Source organism: Python bivittatus, unplaced genomic scaffold (genome assembly GCF_059951505.1).
Source record: "Python bivittatus isolate LINGU-HERP-01145 unplaced genomic scaffold, Pbiv_v1 ctg000570_np1212, whole genome shotgun sequence".
In the NCBI taxonomy this organism is placed as follows: Eukaryota; Metazoa; Chordata; class Lepidosauria; order Squamata; family Pythonidae; genus Python; species Python bivittatus.
The window spans coordinates 1,218,355-1,239,607 of record NW_028277097.1 but is presented as its reverse complement, the minus strand read 5'-3'; the positions used below and the strand labels follow the sequence as shown (position 1 = coordinate 1,239,607).

The following is a 21,253-nucleotide window of genomic DNA, read 5'->3' as shown; positions in this document are numbered from 1 at the left end:
TACTGCCAATTTAACTTTTATTCTTGGATTATATTTATTCTCTATTTATTCAGCACCATTTTATACTGTATTTTTAATTGATTTTAACTGCTTTGTAAACCGCCCAGAGTAATTTTTTAATGAGATGGGCAGTGACAAATTTGATAAATAAATAAGTAACTAAATAAAATTCATTTTCAATTAGATATGTGTAAGCTTACACAATTAGTCATTGAATCTGTGAGGTTACTGGATTAAATACTTTGGTTGATTAAAAGTATCTGATGGATCAAGCAGCAGCTTTGAACAAATGAAATAAACATTGTGGGAAATACTGCTTTAGAAATCTTTCCCTTTGGTCTCATAAAAGTGGATTTTTAAAAATTTTCCGGTTGTTAGAGAAAGAATTAAAAAGTGTTACATACACATATATTTAAACTAAAATATGCCCAACCCTTAGTGAATTGTGCTTATTTACATCATTCTGGATACAATGTGATGATGCAATGTTTTATAGCCTGTTTATACCAGGCTTCTCAGAATCAAAAGACAGGCACAGCTCATTAAAAATGAGTACAATAAGGGAAAATTTAAAATGCAAATTTTAACATGGTAAATTATAAGCATTATAAGTGGCAAACTGATATCTACAAAAGCCCTACCACTGAAAAGTAGTTTTATCTTAGCAAGTTTTCTAAACTTGCATTCAACCAACCAAAAATAATTGCATAGTTTTGTTTTCCATTTTGTTCCCAAACTGCCTGCCAGCATTTCATAGGCCTCCAGCACGTTCAGTCTTCCTTGGGCTACTTGTCAAAGTCCCCTCCCCCAAAATACAGATTTTGTATACTTTTGCAAACTTTGGGATTTTTTTTTTTAGTTTTGGCATTTATGTTATGTATGGAGAGGGAATCCAATGCCTTCCACTTAATTACAACTCCCATCATCCTTAGCCATTGAACATACGTGAGTGTGTGGATTACTGAATTCTTCCTCAGTGCATGGAATGGATATTGGAAGCAATACACTCTAGCAGTGTAGCATGCTAGGGCAGGGTTCCTCGGCAACTTTAAGACGAGAGGACTTCAACTTCCAAAATTGGCTGGCTGGGAAATTCTGGGAGTTGAAGTCCACTCATCTTACAGTTGCCAAGGTTGAGGAACCCTGTGCTAGGGAACCCAAAGAAAGGGCAACATAGGAACCAGAAAAGGGGTTTTACTTTCTCTGCCTCAGAGCAAGCATGCAGGATATACGAGTCAGTTACTGCCTCTCCAATAAGAAGAGAGGTTACTGCTGTTTGCCAGTATCATTCAACAGAAACGCAGATGACTGCACTGAGAGACTGCCAACCTACGTACGTTTTCCTGGAAATAAGCAACAAGAATAAACCGAGATCCGACTGAGCTAGAGACAATATGCATGAATGCAAGGAGTTGCTCAATTGATTCTTCACTCTAACTGCTTCTCAATGTGTCACTCTGGATGGCTGGTAAAAATAAACTTGCTGAATTGGTTGTTTGGGATGATACCTGAGGCCTCTTGCTGCAGCAGTAGCCACTGAATGATAAGCAGCCCAGGACGGTTCTACAGTTTCTCAAAGTCTAAACAGGGAGGCTCAGAGTCTCCAAGGCCAACTCTCTTGCAGGGGAGGACAGAGGAGAAGGAAAAGGAAACAAGGTCAGACATCTCAGTCAGGGAAAGAGATTTTTTTACTTCTGTATAAAAATTACAAAAAGTATAACATTATTTCTGGAGCAAGAATGGTTCCTGACCAAGGAAACTGAACTTCACTCATTTTAAGTATATATGTATGCAACATATGGAATGCAATTTTGTTGTTGTTAACATATTCTGGCTGCTGGCCCCACTGGGATATTTACAACAGAGGAAGTCTAGGAATGGTCAAGGAAAGATAAAGCCAGCTGTAATTTGGCAAAAGTTGGGGATAGTTAAGGGATTAAATGTATTTTTTTAAAAAAATGCCAAGAATATACTCAAGCCGTATAGCATTTTCCTGTACTTGTGTTTTGCAGCAAAATAGCTTAAATTCCAGTGTCAAATCTCAGTAAGATTTCTCCCAGGCCCTTGAAGCTCCAAGTTTAAAGACTGTGCCAGCTGTTTGAGAAAAGCCTGATTTTCAAATTGCTGATCCAGTACTGTGGGTGATTTCAGTTCAGCATAAAGGGTCACTAGATAAAACATAATTTGTTTTATGGCAGTAGATCACATGTAAAATTGTCTGGTTTTGGTTTATTGACTGCCACTGTAATGTGACAGGTTTCATAATTTGTTTCTGGGTTTTAAGTTTATTCCTGTTTTAGTTTTGTATTCCACCCAAGCCTTCAAGCAACCAAAGGAGACAAGAAAAGCTCAAAAAGAAGGGAAAGCAAACCAGAAGGACTATACAAACAATCCATGGTTACGCTACTCATCTTACAGGACTGATTCAGTTTTTAACAAGCCATGATTAAACAAACTTTGATCTTGTGTAAATGCAGCCATATTGTACAACCCTAACTCCACCAAAGAATCCACATAAGTCCAGCCACATGTGTACTCATTATCTCTATCTCTAGGTTTACACAGATCAGCTTTCACTTCAGATGTATGGATTTTAACTGCTAAAATTCTTGGCAATGCTTAAGTTGGCTATAGAATCCGGAGAACTGAAGTTTACACATTTGGAGGTTGTTCCAGTTGAGAAAGGTTGCCATAGACCATTATGGTATTATGTTTTATGGACCAAATTGAATATTCTCACATATACCTTGCTGACACAGAGAATCTACAGTTTTAGTTCAGCCTTAAAGGGCTTCTGTCTGGGTTCACAGAAATTTGAGAAAAAAACCAGAATAGAACATTCTATAGAATATGGAGGGAGATGTATTATCATTAGAAGAGACTGGAGAGTTTGCAATGTGTCGTGTGAATAAAATAGATTCCAGACGGCCAATTAAAATCCAACAGCCAATGTGCTCCTGGCTTTCTTTGAAATTATAATGAAGAACTGGAATAGTAGAATACTTAATCATAATTTGTGGTCAATTTTTTTTTTCTAATCTTACCTTTTTAAATCTATACATTTTAGCACCAACACCAATCCGTAGATTTGACATTTCTATACTACCTTCTTCTGGTTCTTATCTGGCGAACATTAACTTCCAGACCCTCCATCTGATGTTTGTATTACAGTATTAAAAATAATAGGCTGGGTTATGTCAGAGCAGGTAATATTTTAAGTAAGATATTTTTTTTCTTATTTTGTGATACTTGTGCATGTATGTTTATGTGTTAAAAATAAAGTCTATAACCTTGGAATTGAAAATTCACCTGAATTATTTTATTTTCACCTGCTTTAGAAAAAGTTATTCCCCACTTGGTTAAAATGCATACCTAAATCTATTGTGTGTATGTGTGCCATGTTTCTGGAAAAAGTTTCTTTGCTCCCATGTCTGTGTTGCACATGTTGTGTAAGTTTATAAATATATGTGAACCTCTTCCAACTCCTGATTAGTTGGAGGCAGCTGCCACTCACTGTCAAGCTGGTTTCACCAAAAGAAAGAAGAAGCCAGGCCAACCTCTCTCTCCTCCATTATTCTTTTGCAAAACAGCCTCCATGCCCTTTTCTGGGGCAGACTAAGCTCAGCGCTTTGCATACCCAAAGTCTCTTTCTTAAAAGTCTCAGCAGATAATAGGAAATGCTTTCTGAGATCTTTGAGAAACACTACCAGGCAGTCATAAATAATATTGGGCTAATATCCTCTGATTTGGAAGAAGGCACATTTTTTTTGTATTCTCTGCAAATGAAGAGTAGAGCTCCATGTAATGTCAAGTGAGCTAAGGGCACAGCAGACAGCTTGAATCATCAACCCTATGGGAAGACTATCAGTAGCCATTTTTCTCAAGACCGTCAAAGCTAAACACCACCAGCACAGTCTAAGGGGTTGGTGATTTTGTGGGAAAGCTGACACAGCAGTCATCAGTCAGCTGCTAACAAAGCAAATCTTGGCATGTAATTGAGAATCCCTTTGCTTACTTTCACTCTGATACCCCTCGCATACTTAAAATGAATCCAAAACACAGTAGAAACTTCCAACATCTGAACAGCCTGAAGGCATGTTCTAAAAAAAACCAATGCACAGACGAATAAAGGTAGAATGTGCATAAACTGACAAAAGCAGAAAATCAGTTGAACAATATATGATGTATGTACAGACTTGCAAATTTAAGGAGCATATAATCAAAGTCAAGAAAACAATGTCCAACATAGCATTCTATCTTTAACCATCATATATATGGAATAAAATTACAATATACAGAAGACCTTCAAGCCAGTCTCATCATATGCCCTCTTCCTCTGTTCATTAGAGCTTCCTCGTTCCACTCTTCACTCCTGATATGTTTTGACATCATTATCCTGCTCATATATAGAGCTACCAGATCTGGGTGGAAAACCAGGACAATGCCAGTGCTCAATGAAGAGGACAAAATAATATAAAACGAACAAAAGATAGAACTACTCAACTCTTAGTTTGCCTTAGTTTGCTTAGCTTCAGCTGGCCCAGAATGTAATGGCGCAAGCAATGATGTGCATGTCTCAGTATGCCCATGTAACACCTCTGCCAGTTTGTTTTCAGGTGCAATTCAAGGTGCTGGTTGTTACCTATCAAGCCCTACATGGCATAGGGCCTGGTTACTTGAGAGACTGTCTGTCTCCCATAGTATCTGCCAGCTGGTTCAATCCCTCAGGGTTGGTGCACTCCGGGTTCCTTTGATTAAACAGTGCCATTTATCAGGATACTGGAAGCACGCCTTCCCTACAGCAGTGCCTGCTCTCTGGGTGAAGTTCCTCCCGAGATCCAAATGGCCCCCATTCTGCTGAAGGGGCTGAAGATCTGTCTCTTCACCCAGGCCTTTGGTGAGGATGTTTGAAGCCTCCTTTTAACCTAGTTTTTTTTTTTCTTTTTTAAATTCATTTATCCAATTTATATATCTGCCCATCTCATATTTGTGACTCTGGGTGGCTTACAGTTAAAACATAAACAGTACCAAAAAAATGAAAAAATAAAACAGCCATACAAACATTACAAACAATTAAAAGCCATATAGTACAGTCACCGGGAGAGCACAATCATTCAAGAACAGTACAGACATTTTATGAGCTCCATGCAACTCTCTGATCCCCAGGCCAGATGGCAAAGCCAGGTCTTCAGGCCCTTCTGGAAGGCCAGCAAGATTGGGGCCAGCCTGACCCCGGGGGGAATGTTGTTCCATAGGGTGGGTGCAGCAGTAGAAAAGGCCCTCCTCCTGGGTCCCACTAGATGACATTCTCCAGTGGACAGAATCTGCAACAAGCCTCTTCTGCTGGACCTGATGCGATGGGTCGATGTCATTGGGGAGAGGTGGTCCCTCAAATAATCTGACCCCATGCCATGTAGGGCTTTACAGGTTATTATCAGCACCTCGAATTGGACCCTGAAGCAAATTGGTAACCAATACAGCCCACAGAGCAGAGGTGTAACGTGTGCAGATCTAAGTGCACACATAATAACCCACGCTGTTGCATTTTGCACCAACTGAAGCTTCTGAATACTCTTCAAGGGTAGCCCCATGTAGAGCGCATTAAAGTAATCCATACGGGAGGTGACCAGGGCCTTTTGATCCAGGAATGGGCACCACTGGCGCACAACTCAAAGCTCTGCAAAAGCCTCCTAACCATGACTGCCACCTGCTCTTTGAGGAGTCATGGGTCCAGAAGAACCCCAGACTGCACTCTAGGTCTGTCTGGGGAAATGCAGCCCCATCCAGAACCAAAGATGGTAAATTCCTAGGTAGCCCCAAAACCTAAAGCCACTCAGTCTTGCCAGGGTTGAGCCAAAGCCTGTTGTTCCTTATCCAAATCCCTACAGCCTCCAGGCACCAAGATGGGAGACTGGCAGCATCTCTTACTTCACCAGTGCAGAGATATATAGCTGGGTATCATCAGCGTACTGATGATACCTCACCCCATGGCTATGGATGACCTCACTCAGCAGCTCCATGTAGATGTTAAATATGAGTGGAGAGAGTACTGAACCCTGCGGCACCCCACAATTAGGGGCTGAGGGCAGGACCTCTCGCCCCTCATCAACACCAACTGAAACAAGCCACAGAGGAAGGAAGAGAAGCAGCTCAATTCAGTGCCGCCCACTCCCAACCCCTGCAGCCAGTCCAGAAGGATACCATGGTTTTCTTTTGTGTCCACCCAGTGTGTAATTCTGCCATTTAGACCCTTCTTTCGTTCCTTGTTGTTTTTATTGTCTTGTTTTTCATGCTCAGAGTAAACTGCTCAGAGTCGCTGGGAGTCAGGGGGCGTATACATTTTAATAATAATAATAATAATAACAATAACAATAATAATAAATGTATGAACGTGAAAGTGTGTGTGCATAAGCATATATATGAGAGCCACTTTGGTACAGTGGTTAAGGGCACTAGGTTAGGAACCAGGAAATGGGAGTTCTAGTCCTGCCTTGGGCATGAAGCCAGAAGGCCGATTTTGAGCCGGTCACTCTCTTTCAGGCCAAGGAAGAATACAAGGGCAAACCACTTCCAAAAATCTTCCCCCAAAAATGGCTTTGTTCAGGCAGTTTCCAGGAGTCAAGACTCTCAATATATATGCAAGACTAGTCTTATATACTATACTATTTAAGAAGAAGAGTTTGAAGTTGCTATTTAGTTCCCTCACTTGTTGGTGGTAGAGAAGCAAGGCAGATGAGATAGGGCCTTAAGAACATTGGAATCTCCATGCAGTCACATCCTTTTGTTGCAAAACATGTCCACCAATTTCAGCTTTGTATTTGAAGATCAGTGATGTCAGCAGTTCTTATTCCCCCCTCATGTGTAAATTTGGTAATGATTTTTAATCTATGCAATATCTAAAATTCATGAATTATAATGCCTCTATTACCCAATTTTGTGGAAGACTTTTGGCATGGCATCAATGAATGCTGACAACATAGTAGCACTGAATGGCGGCTGACAGCCTGCACGTCCTTTAGTTAGGGTTTTGTTTTGCTTTGATGCTGTTTACAGATAGGATATCCTACTCTGACTGCACACAGAATTCCTATGGAACACCCACTGTATACAGTATACCAAAATACTACGTTACCCTGAAGGAGCTGAATAACTGATGCAGAGCAATGAGACCTGACATGCCTACAGGCACGTCTCATCATTCTGACAGTATGACTTGAGTGTGATGTCACTCCCTTCCCTGGGGACTTACGTTCTTCTTTGTGTCTGACAGCTCTCCCCTCTTTCCTGAATCAAATGCCATGAATTTGTTTCTGTTTGCCAGATAAACCACTGTTGTGGAAGTCAAGTGCCAGCTCACAATTTTACATTGAAAGTTGATTTGTTATGACCATTGTGAGGATCAATGCATTTCTCTGCATTTTTATGGGTAGGTTTGCCAAGACCAGCTCTTTAAGAAATAGTCATATGGTCTGTGTGATTAATTTTTTTTTAATTCTATTTACACATACAGGAATTATATACCTTTTGTGTAGCACAACCCTATTAATTATACTTAGATGTATGTCCTACTGTATTCAATGGAGCTTATTTCATAATAAATATATTTAGGATTGCAGACAGTGATTGGGCTCATACATTGTTCTAAGCTATGGTTTATTAAATCATGGTTTGCTGAATTATAATTGGATGGTTCACTTTTAACATTAGGCAATAAACTGTGAATAATAAATCATGATGGCCAGATTCTTACCATATACTATTTTAGGAATGCTGGGAATGGTACAGTGTGTATGCTACTCAGGGATGCTACAATGTGGACTCACAAGATGGGGGTGAATAGATTATTGATTTCATAAAATACCTCCTTCATGAGATCAAAAGCTTCTTCTGTTTACTCCAATGGGTTTTCCATTCCAGGCTGGGGTGGAAAATCTCCATTTGAGAATGAGGAGCTGAAAATCTGAGCTATTTCAGGCTTTTTTCCTTGCATATTGGCATGAGGTGGTAAAGGTTCCTAATGCTCCAAAATTTGCCTTAATTCTAAGCCAAATCATCATTAAAATTTGCTGCACAGCTTGATACACAGATACTGTTGGTAAAAAGAAGAGGATATGGCCTTCCAGATCCATCTGCCAAGCCCCAAAACCATACTCAACTTTGCAACTATGGGAGGTACACAATATTACCAGCCAGAATTTCTGATCTTGGAGACAGTAAGTGTTCATACTGATAGACTTTAACTATCGACAGTGGGAAGCTGCTGGTATCTTCCCTTCTCCTTCAACTATAGTATCAGCATAGATTTCAGACTTCATTAAATGAGTGGCAACCATCTCCCTCCTGTAAAATAAGGGACACTGCTGGTATGTATGTTATTTATGCCCAGGGAATTCTTCAATTATTTATATTCTCCATCTTTTGCCAAAATGGGAGGTAGATGGAGAAAAAAATGGGAACAGGAGTGGTATTTCTTGAATTAGGCCCTGAGAACATGACCCTGCCTAGGTTACAAAGCCAGACAGAGACAGCAGCCAACAGCTATCCAACTTAATGAGCCAGACAAGGTTATGCCAACTTAAATTGAGTTAGACCACATGCAACTTATTACGTGCATCTCATGGATTTCTAAAATGAATCAGGTTTGTTTTTTCACTCTTTTTATTAAATTTTTTAAAAATAGAACAATTATGTAGGGTTTTGCATAGCTAGATGTCATGCTTACAAACTGCTGAGAAACATTACCGCAGAGCTGATTTGCTTACCATGTTTTTTTTTTTGAATAAGCCACAATTGTTCATAGCCACAGAATGCATTACGCCTTAACCACAGTTTATAACCCACGTTGCCCAGGTCTATAGAGAATGCAAAGACAAATGGAAAAAAAAAAGGTGATTTAATGCAACATTTCTGAAAGTGTAGGTCATGAACCTAGGGAGGGGGTCATAAGGAAAGGGATAGGAGGGGGGCCAATAGAAAGTTCCTTCTTTTCAAGCTCTTTCCAAGCAGCCTTACCAGTTTGAAGCAAAAATGCACTGGATGCAAAGCAATGTAAAGCCTCCAGAGCCCTGAATGTTCACTGTCCTTTTGTTTTTTAAAATGTTTGCATTTCAAAGGAAGAATAATCCTCTCTGGAGGGCAGAAGACTTCTCTGCAAAGCTCTGACTTTACTCTGCATAGTCAGGAATGATATAGCAAATAAAGTTCTTGGGGACAACAAACTCAATATATGTTGTTGATGATGATGATGATGATGATACCCCACCTTTATTTTTACAACTCAAGGTGGTATACATAATGGTTCAGCCTCCTATTTTCTCTACAGCAACAACACTGTGAGTGGGGTTGGGCTGAGAATCACTAGCCCAAAGTCATATGGATAAACCTTTAATATGACTTTGATTCATGTTTATGCTCCAACCACTGATGGATGATGGATGGTGATGATGATGATGAGATTGATGAGTTTTATGGTCAAGTTCAATCTGCAATTAGTAGAACATACAAGCAAGATGTGATGTTTGTGGTTGGAGATTGGAATGGCAAAGTTGGAAATATTAAGGAGAAAGGCATAGTTGAAATGTATAGCCTAGGCAACAGAAATGAAGTAGGAGTATGATATATCAGTTTCTGCTAATCCAATGATTTATTCATTGTTAACATTCTTTAGACTACCAAAACAATATACATGGACATCACCAGATGGAGCATGGAGAAATCAAATTTATTACGTTATTAGATAAGGAGATAGAAGAGCTCCGTTATAACAGGGGGCAAGGCCTGATTGTGAACAAAACACAATCTGCTCATGTGCAACTTCCAAGTCAAGCTAAAGCAGAAGAACAAAGCCAGCTAGCTCCTGCAGTATGATCATGAGCATGTACCCAACATTTTCAAGAAGAACATTATGAACTGCTTTGAAGTCCTGAACCTCACTCATAGGGAACCAGGGGAACTGTGGAATGAAATCAAATAAATTGTTATAGATTATTGTGAAAAGAGACTGCCAAAGACTAAGAAACAGAAGAAACTAAATTGGATGTCAGGTGGCAATTGCCAAAAAGAAAAGAGAGGCCAAAGTCAAGAAAGACAAAGATCTCAGGAAGGAACTTAAAGAAATTCAGAGAACTATTAGAAAAGAACCAGTATCACAATGACATCTGTAAAAACAATGAAGATGGAAACAGACACAGAAAAAGATGGAAAGTTTTTCAAAAGACCTTCAAATGCAGGAGATTCCAACCTTAAATTGGCATGGTAAAGGACACTAATACAGTAACTATTCAAAGAAGATCAAGTGAAGATGGAAAGAGTGTACTAAAATTCTGTACAATAGAGAGGTCAACATCCAAGGCACCTTAGAAGATATTCCCTATTTAAAAGAACTTCTAATACTAGAAAATAAAGTTAGATCAGCCCTACATGAAAAGGGAAATGCCAGATGTTTAAGCTGGTTTTAGAAAAGGTTGAGGAACAAGGGACATTACTGTCGATGCACGCTGGATAATTGAAAAAGCCAAAGAACACCAAAAAGAAGTCAGTATGTGCTTCATTGATTTAGAGATACTTATGACTGTCAACCATATCAAGCTGTGAAGTGTTCTTAGGAAAATGTGAAATCCAGAATATCTCATTGTCCTCACACAAAATCTATATGCAGAACAGGAAGCAACAGTCCAGACAGTACACAGAAAAACAAACTGGCTCCAGGTTAGCAAAGGAATGAACAGACTGATTACTCTATTCTTATTTATTCAACCTATATGTTTCAATATATATTGAAGGAGGCTGGATTGGAAGAAGATTGGCATATTTTTAAAACTGGAGGAAGAAACATCAATAACCTGTGTTATGCTAAAAATACAAATGATCTGCAAGTTCTAATAATGAAAGTCAAGGAGCAGAGTCAAAAAAATGGAACTAAGATTAAATATAAAGAAGACCAAGCAAATGACCAACTGGTACAGGAACCTGCCTTAGAATTGACAATGAAGTGGTAGACAGTTTCTGCCTTTTAGGATTGACTTATCAACAATAATATACTCTCTATTTATTTATTCCACCTATATGTTTGAATATACATTAAGAGAAGATGGACTGGAAGAAGATGAACGTGGTTTAAAATTGGAAGAAGAAACATCAATAACATATGCTCTGCTGATGACACTACCCTGATAGCTGAAAATGTAAAGGATCTGCAAGTTCTAGTAACAAAAGCACAATGAAAAAATGGGACTAAAATTAAAAATAAAGACCAAACTACCAACAACAGGTAGAACAACCAGCCTTAGAACTGACAATGAAGATACTGAAGTGGTGGATAGTGTCTGCCTTTTAGGATCAAACATCAATAGTAAAGGAACAAGCAGTCAAGAAAGATGCCACAGACTAGCACTTGGTAGAGTAGTCATGAAGGCCTCGGAAAAGACATTCAAATGTCTTCAAAGATCAGAACCATGTCAGAAATCATATTCCGTGACACTCTATGGAAGCAAAAATTGGACTTTGAAGAAGCAGGATAGGAAAAATATTGACAGATTTGAAAATTTGTGTTGAAGAAGATTCCTGAGAACATTGTGGACAGCCAAGAAAACAAACAAATGGATCATAAATCAATTCAGAGTTCTCACTTGAAGCACAGATTATTATGGTCACATTATCTTAGTTTGGACAAATTATGCAAAGACCCTCTATGGCTGTCCATAGAGATTTGCAAACATTGCTGTATGCTAGTTCTTGATTTTAGAGTACTTGGTGGCAGCATGGGGCATGCAGGTAATGGCTGTATCCAAATGTACCTTCAGGCATGCTTTAGTTACCAGCTTTTCAAGTGAAACATGAAACTAGTTTCTCTGATGATTCACATAGTAATAGACAGCTGGCATTAATATGAACTGATAGATATGTTTTGAAACAGAACTCCAATGATAATACATCCATTTGGCTCACGTAATAGTGTAAATAAAGGTACCATCTGTGTCATACTCAATAAAGTGCCCGTGTATCAATGCTTTGCAATATTTTGCCATTTTTACAACTATAGGTACTAAACCTATCAACCGGAATCAGTCAACCTCACCTTCACCCAAAATTTGAAATACTGTGTAACATTTTAAGATGACTGTTATATTATAGCAATTGTTTGGATGGTGAGAATGCATCAGAGTCTCACTAGGTTGACATTCCACTCAAAGATGGAGAGTGGCCCTCATCCAAAATTATACACCCTTTTATGAGAGTTTCACTTCTCCATTTTGGCACAGCTTCATTCTGGAAATAGCTACACATTGGGAAAAATGCATAGCAATAAACACCACATTCTATAGATGAATCAGGAAAATTAAAGCATGAAGTTCTCAGTTCAGATAATCAATGAGGACAAATATCAAGAGAAAAAGAAAATCCATATGGCAACCCAAACTTCAGGAAACCAAGTATACATTTGGTCTCTATCAAAGTTCAAAGATAATTCATTCAAGTAAAAAAGTTTTAATTGTGCTTTTAAGCAAAATTCAAGCAATGAAAGATTACCTTTTAATTAACTCCCTGGAATTCTAAGCTTCTAGCTATATCAGGTATGGAAATTCTAATAATAGGTGCTTGAGGACTTCAATTTTTGCCAATTCTGTTGCAAAATGACCTCATGAGTTAATCACAAATCAAATTAGGATTTTAGATAAAGTATAATGTTACAAAGTTTTGCACAGCAGCAGCTCATATTTGCAAACAATTGACATGGCTTCACATGACGAATAACCTCATATGGCTCTCTTTAGGCAATCTTTATACTGCCAGTATCTAAAAGTCATTTTATTTTTAGTTTGGTTCAGTTACAATCAATCAGTCACCTAGCGCAGGGGTTTTCAAACTTTTTCAGGCCATGGAACCTGTTCATTAAAAAATTCCCTGGAACTCCTGATCAAGAGGGTTGGGGTTTGTAGATGTCAGCTGACAAGTTCCACCCTTTTTGCTATACCATAGAAAAATTGCTATGGATTCCCTGAAGCAGCATTGATGTGAGAGCAGATGGCTGAGCATATTTGAATTTTTTTTCCTTTAGTCCGTGGCCAAGAGTTTTTTTCCTCCCTCAGTCTCCTGTGGAAAGTTTGGGACTATTGTGGGGAGTGAGGGGACTATCCCTATAAGGGACAAAAAGAAGAAAAAAATACAGTATCCATAAGGGACTAAGTCTTGATCAGGGTATTTTTACATGGACTTGGATACTTTTGGAATGTTTTAATAACTTATAAGTAAAATTAAATAAATAAATAAGAAACAAATATATATTTTTAGTGTATTTTTTTTAAAAAGTCACTGCCACAATTGGCTAGTGCTAAGCAAATAACCATACAGCATTCAGACTGATACTTGTTTTATCCATACATGCAGTTCCTAAGAAGCTCTGTTCTGGCACAGAAGATGCTGTACTTGTGTCAACATGTTTGCTTGGTGTATCTAGTATCAGATCTGATGACTGTTCTATTTATAATGCTCTTACGGTTTCTGATATGTTATTGTCAAAGTTCTTAAATTTAAAGACATCTTTGCAGGAAGAATAAAAAATAAAACAAAAGTCAATTAGCACCTCCCTAGAAATGGGTGGAGTCTAAAGATTTTTTTTATTTTTCCTATCTATTCTGAAAGACATGAAAATGTCTTGAAGAGGACATTCTGGTTTCAACATCTGACACTAAACTGATGATTGTGGAACTGTAGTCTGGTAACTTTATTTCAAGAACTAGAAAAGCCATTTAACAAAGAAGCACAGCAACTGTCCGATCTAGTGTGCAAGCCTTATTTATAGTGAGTACAAATCTCAAGCTTTGTGCCTCCTTCTCCTCCCCACAAGATGAAATGAACTCAAGACTTCTGGGTCAGAGAAGAGTCTTCTCCCATCACTTTACTGAAATGAACTAACCTGGATTCAGGCTGTTTTTGTCTGAACTAGTCTCTTTCCCTGTAGTCAGAAGCCAGGTATGGTTTGGAATTCATGATTTACAAGCTAGTGTGATGTGTGGACCCAGACAGTTGTAAGTTTAGTCAACAAAACATGGTTAACTAAATTCAGGATTTGGTGTAATTTGATCCATGCCTTGTTTGCTGTTTCTGCAGATATTTTACATTTATACCTGAAACTGCCTTTCCAAGCCAATGCCTTTCAAATATATTGGATTGCTCCCATATCATTTCCAGCCAACCTTCTAGCTAGGGATAATATGACTGTAATAGGTTAAAATAAACATTTAAAAAAAAAAACTTAATCTTTTTGCTAATCACACCATTTTCTTGTTTAGGCAAATCCAGTACATTCTTTTTGAGGTAACTCGTAATTATGGAAGATCTCCAATTAACTATTCTTTAGAATGGAAAAGGATAATGCCAAGGGCCTTTGTCAGTCACTTCATTTGGGAAGAAAAACTACTGAAGCTTTCACTGTGTTTCTGAAAGATGGCAGAAAACTGTCCCTGAACCTTCACTCTAGACTCACACCATTACATTCAAGAATCCTTGCAGAGATGGACATATACCATAATGGTCTGGCTCACATATAATCCTTACGTATCATAAATGAATTCATACCTTGCACAAAGCCATACACTATTCTTTATAAATCACAATGGCTGGATTCCCACAACAAACCTTGGCAAACCAAACAAACCACATTATGGTTTAAATACCCAACTCCAACCACTTTCTCTACACGCCTTGAGGTGTGCTGCTTATTTAAAGGCAACGCAGAAGGGGTAAACTATAAGTCCCATGAGTAGGACAGCCCTCTGGTTTTGCTTCCTGGATCCTGAAGATAGTTCAGTAATTTATGTATATTGTGGTAGGATTAACTGGTTTCCTGAAGGGTCCTAATAAATTTCCAGGCTGTATCTTTGTCAGCTCTGGTCTAAATATTTATTTGTGGTTAATATATCTGCAGGTTCATTAGCAACAGCCTTAATAAAATAACTTGTTTGAGACAAACTGAATAATAAAGACTTAGGGGAAGATTGTAGTGCTACGTGGAATAATTAAATGATTAGACTGAGTTTCTCAGAGTCCTTTCTCTCTTTTAGCATACACTTCCACACATATACTTAGAAAAGTCAATGGTTGGCAGCTGTTCATTACCACATGACAAGACTTCATAGCCAGAAGAAACATCCTAGGTGGAAACCAAAGGAGGAAACTAAAGCAGGGAGTAAAACAAAAGAACACATAAAACAGTACTCAACTGTCCATTATTTCAATAGCCACTATTATTATTTTCCAGGACTTGGACACATGGGAATACAGTATTATGTAAAGCAGGCTCAGAGACATTTAGTTGTTTCTACCTTCCTAGAAAGGATGTGTACTAAGAAACAAATGTCTGTTAATCCACTGGGATATACTGTAGACCCCTAGAAGAGGGCACTGTCTAGCAACTGTAGACCCCAATTTTCCTGATGTCAGTTTTTGGTATTCAAGAAATATTGGATTTCCTTTTCTTCACAAATAGAATGTTTGCTTATTTATTTCTCTGGAACTGATGAATAAATTGTAGTGGGGTTTATGCTTCAGTTCCAGTGGCAATTTTAAATTAGAGCTGAGGTTGAACAATCAACCTGCTTACAAAGAAAAATGCTGCCATTTAAAATGTTGAGACGAACATTTTTATGAGCCAAGATCCTAATCTCTTTGCTCCTTAAGGAATGGAGCTTCCCCAATACTTTTCCAATTTCCACAAATATGGAAAGCTGCTTATGTTTTGCTTCCATTCCACTGCAGCTCTGACAACATCATATTGTACTCAAATTCTCTGAATTATCTCCTTTTCTTTACATTACAAAAAAAAAAAGGACAGACTGTTGGTTTTCCAGTCTCTGAAAGGATCAGAAACATGTCATAGGTATGCATTATTTCCTCTTACACATGGAGTCACTACTGTCTTTTCTACTTCACATAAATTTAGTTCACTATGATATCTGGACAGAAAAAAAATACATCATACCTATTCAGAATTTGTTCCTAAATTACATATGAAAGTGGTTTATAAAATATGATTTAGAGGCAATCCTGGATGGCAGTAATAATAATTTTCCAGTTTGAATAACATATAGTCTATAGCTATAGAAACTAGGAAACAAAAGAGAGGGGTTGAGGAAGAGAATGTGTCTGTGACTCTTCCCAGATCAAAACCCATCATATCTGAATTAAGAATCAATATTGTGTCTTTCAGTGGACTGCAATATAAATAAAGTATTATTGCTTATAAATATGATACTGTGCTTCTTTCTGTTCTGACCTTTGTGTATTTACTGATTTTTTTCCCTGCCTATAATTAAATTTTGGATATTTTCAAATACCCTTCATTATTATTCTGCTATCTAAATTATCTGCCCCAATTTTTGCAGATTAATTCAGTCTCATAACAATCATATAACAAATGGTTTCTGGGGGTTTCTTTCATATCACATTGAAAAAGAAAATCTAACTGTATAAAGACATGTGATTCATCCATTCTTCTGGTACGTGGCTGCATTCCTTCCTTTAAGATGATGATGATGATGATCTAAAAGAAGATCTTCAGTCATATCAACCTCCCAGATACCCATGACCTTTGGGGGCCAGTCCTGCTCTCTGCACCACAGCTGTTTCATAAAGATGAGAAAATGGGCATTTCCTATTACGGCCCTCATTCTATGAGGTGATCTCCCTTTGAAATATGCCAAGCAACAACATGTGTGTGTTTTAAGCAGCTGTTAAAAACACGTTTGTATTTTTTTTAACCAATTAACTGTCCCTAATACTATTCATTTTATGGATTGCTTTTATTGTTTTTTTATTCTTTATCTAATTCTTCTGTTTTTATCTTATGCTTTTAATAAAAGATTTGGAATTTAAAATAATAATAATAATAATAATAATAATAATAATTTATTAAACCTGTATGCTAAAAATAGTATATAAATACTTTAAATGAATGCTTCTATGAAACTGGAAACTGAGGAATAAAATGCAAAAAATGTTTAGTTCCCCCCCCGCCACTAAACTAGGCAGAGTTCTTTTGACCTTGCATAGATTATCTGTATATTAAAGATGAGTAGGGCTGATGAGGTATATAGGAACCACAACTGAAAAACCCTCGTTCTTCTGTGGCCACTTCCTACCACTCAGTCTTAAAAAGCTTTCCAATTTTCTGAATCACACTAAAAATTAGAATTTTTTTTTTAAATTAACAATAGTCTAGTGCCATTTTTGCTCACATTGGAAGAAGATAAACCCTATTTATTGGTCCCTCAAGGATTTGAGCTAGAATTGTTATTCTCTATAAACGTGTAATTGCTGTGCTCCTTTAAAGACACAGACTTCTTAAGCTTGTAACTGGTAAATGTTGGATAAGTGCTATTATGTTATGGGCTGAGGAAAAAAGTCAACATAGGGATTCCCAACCTTGGCAACTACCAGATGTGTGGACTTCAATTCTCAGAATTCCCCAGCCAGCCTGGCCATGGCTGGAAATTCTGGAAGCTGAAGTCACTCATCTAAAAGTGACTATGGTTGGGAATCACAGAGCAGGTAGGTTCTGTTTCTGCATCAGTTCTACTTCATCCGAGGGTTCATTTTTAAGTCTCATAATAACTTACAGCAATTATATTCTGTATGAAGATAAAAACTTGAAAGGAAAAAAATCTTCACATAGCTGTTATTCCAGTTGGTGTCAATAGCTGGCGAGCAAAGGTTTTTCATTTGTTTAAAAATCCCCAATGCATAGCAGTTTCTTGCTAACAGCTAGATAGAAAGTAGAGAGAAAATATTATACACTGATATCTGGCCATCTAAAAATGAAATGCATATGTTGTCTTCATCAAGAAAGGGAGAGACTGTGAGATCTTCCCCATCCAATGCTTTACCTCATACATGATTTCCCTCCCACAGATACGATCAGTTTCTAAGATCACAAGGAAGCTTCCACTGTAGCCACACAATCCTAGAAAAGACGTGAGTTGTATTGTTTAATGAGTTGTAGACAGGTGTTCCATTCATGTTCCTGTATGTTCCAAAGCACCTCTTCTGAATCTAATTAAAAATATTGCACTATCAAACATTCATGTTGCTTCTCTCTGTTCTCAAATTCATTGCCAGAAATCCTGTAACACATGTCAAAAGATAGAACATAGCCAAGAACTGTTTGCGAGAACTGTTTTTTATATAATTATGGACGCTGAAATTCTTATCAAATATTTCACTGATGTGAAAAGACCATTTAGTTGATTTGGGCAGTATTCTTCAGTTACAGCAAAGCGAGGGACTACAGAGTACACAGTTTTTGAAATATATCTGAAAGAATGAAGCTGGTGAAATTGCAGCGCTATATTAATACTCCAATCCCCGTTTTATTTTCAACCCCAAAGTACTAAAAGGATACTCCCTGACCTTCCTTAATCTAGTGCTCTCCACTTCTGCAATTCCAGCTAACGTTGGTATTCCAACCCATATGGGGATCCCCACGTAGGAGAGGCTCAATTACTTAATACAGAATCATCATCTGCATAGTTACCTGTTATTTCATTATGTGATCTATATTCCACAATAACATACTCCAAATAGCAAGCACCGAAATGTCAACAAATGTTGAAAAAACATAGGAAAGTATGTAAAGTTTTAACACGCCCATGCTTATTCTTATCGTAATACGAAGAGTCATTTAATATTAAAATCTAGTAGTAACAAAGAACTGGATTAATGGTCCAGAAGATACCTTCTAATTGTATATTGGCTAAACCTTGAAAATTATATTTATATAATTATATTTATAATTTTCAATGTTTAGCCGAAAAAGTAACCAAAATTATTACAGTAATAAAAATATTACTGATTAATATGCAGTCTTGATATGAGTCCAGAGTGCATCTCAGCATGTCGACATATAACACTATAGCTCTCCAGCAGAGAGTCATGGAGAGTGGGAAAGATACGAACAGGATCACTTCCCCTCCCTTATTCAAAGAGATAATTGGCAATAATCCGGTTGAAAGCACAACAAATGTATGTGTGGTTCAACAGCAAGCAAGCAAATTGTTCTTTCTTACACTTTATAAAACATTTTATTGCACCTATGGCATTTAACATTGCACTGTAAGTTTAATAATACATTAATGTATTTTTCTCTACACTAGGTTTATGACTGAATACCTACAGTATGTCTGCATATAATCATTTATAACATTCTTTGGCACTGCAAAAATACTAATATCTCAATAGCACATTTCTACATGTATCCCTTCTTAAATTCAAATGAATTTATTCCCAGGTAAATGTACACAGGATTATAGCCATACGACACAATCCTATACATTTCAGAAGTCAACCTCATTAAATTCAATCAGAATTGCTCCCATGGAAGGATTACAGCCTAATATAACTTTGTACTGTCTAATTGCCTATTCTCTGTATACCCAAGGAGGGAAAGATATTACATTCACACGTGTATATAATATTAAACAAGGTGAATCATTACATGGACTGAAATTATTAATGAATAAGAGTGGAATCATGTTTTATTTAGAAGTAAGCATCAGTGAGTTGATGAGAAAAATTTCTCATGATCAATGAGAAAACATGACATTATAACCTTAACAGCAGCAACAGCTATAAATATGTTTTTAATATTAAATGATCTAAATAAAAGACAACAAAGCAAAGCAAGACAGTAAATTTCTTAATCATTGCCCATTTATTAAATACGGTACTCACTTGTCCCAGAGGAAATGCATTTTGTTTCAAATTATTTTACTTGTAAAGTACAAATAAGAAAAGGATTATTTCTGTTGTACTTGATAGTTTATGCACCAAATTGAATATCCCATTGCCTTACATCCTCAAGTTGTTATGATGAAAGCAACCTCTAATATTGTTTCATAGAGTTTAAAGCATCATACTTTTACTACACAGCTTCCAAAGCTGGCTAAAACCTCTTTAGTTTAAATTTGGTTATTTCTTCTTTTTAAATAAATATTCCTTTTTCCCTTTTAAAGTATTAATTCATGGTTGATACACTAATGTTAAACTAATTCCTAAATTTTATGTTAAGCTGCTTCTTCGGAAGATTCCTATTAGGTAATATGCAAAGCATGAATTATATGGAATAATTGCAAGCAATTGCAGTTCAACAAGACTATTCCACCCCACACAAGCCCTACCATCATTTACTTGAGGCCACAGACAAAATTATGCTTAGAATGGAGGTCAGCAACATTGACTCGCTCTAGGCACAGATCAAGTACCTGTATGACTTCAAAAAACGAAATCTCTTGTTTCTTGAAGAGGGACAAGGAAGAGTTGAGATTTCCAGAGGATCCCAGTGAAAAGCCATTTGCAGTCTTGGAGAAATCCGGGGTTGTTTGGAGAATCAGGGCAACAGAGTAGGACTTGCCTCAAGCGAATCATAAAAGCACTTGTGGCTGCCTAAGGGAATGTCCTTTTCTGAAGCTGAGCTTTGCCTCACTGAAGCTGACACAGAGGGCAAGGGAGACAGGATAACATGGATTTCCTGCAGCTGGCAGGGTTCAGAAGGCCTTATCTCATTACTACTGAGTGAGAAACTCTCACGTCAAAGCTCTTTATAAATACAGCCCTGATTAACTGGTAGCAGTGACATGTATTGCTAAGAAAGTCCACAGAACTCAAGAGCAAAGTGCCAAACTGGTTCACTGCCTATCTGGTCTTTGCTGAACCTGTGTTTTCTTTCAATAATGCCTTGAGTTCATTTAGGTGAAGACCAAACCAAAAGAGAAAAGCAAAAATATTCTCCCCATCAATCTCACCTATGCTGGATTCACACGTCTTGCTAATTTATATGGGTTTTATGTTGTTTTTTGGTAATGTTTTATACTGGGTTTATTTATGTTTACTTTTGTTTTAGCCATTTAACATTATCTAAAGAACTCCTATTATTGGGTGACATAGAACATTCCCTCTTTCAGCCATATTTAGTATAGCTAAACATGATGCATGAACCCAGCTATGTGGTTTATGAATCTTGGTTGATGGCTTAGCACTATGTGCTTAACACCTCAATGATAGGTAACCCAAACTGTGGCCTAACAGTGGGAAACTGTGGCCTTCCTTTCTCTCACTTATACATATACTTTCTTCTTCCTAGTTCCTTTCTTGTCACTTCCCCTGTTGGACAGAAAATACCTTCTTATGTACAGACAGAAAAAGGGACTATTCCCTTTTCTCTGTCAGGTTTCTTAGGACTGGAACCATAAAGCCAGAAAGA

General features: G+C 37.4%; 1 protein-coding gene across 6 annotated transcripts in view; it reads right to left on the bottom strand.

The window, feature by feature from the left end:
• Positions 1-21,253, bottom strand: part of PDE4D (phosphodiesterase 4D) — a 679,443-nt gene that overhangs the window by 181,009 nt on the left and 477,181 nt on the right. The window contains exons 1-2 of one of the 6 annotated variants that reach the window (XM_088152881.1): positions 20,256-20,532; positions 17,883-17,959 (exon numbers count right to left, since the gene is read on the bottom strand). The exons of 4 other annotated variants lie outside the window; for them this stretch is intronic. In XM_088152881.1, the coding sequence (XP_088009007.1) occupies positions 17,883-17,887 (5 nt within the window). In that variant the 5' untranslated portion in view covers positions 17,888-17,959; positions 20,256-20,532. Of the gene's footprint in view, positions 1-17,882; positions 17,960-20,255; positions 20,533-21,253 lie in introns of those variants that run through there. One more of the 6 variants, XM_088152879.1, reaches the window with a different exon arrangement.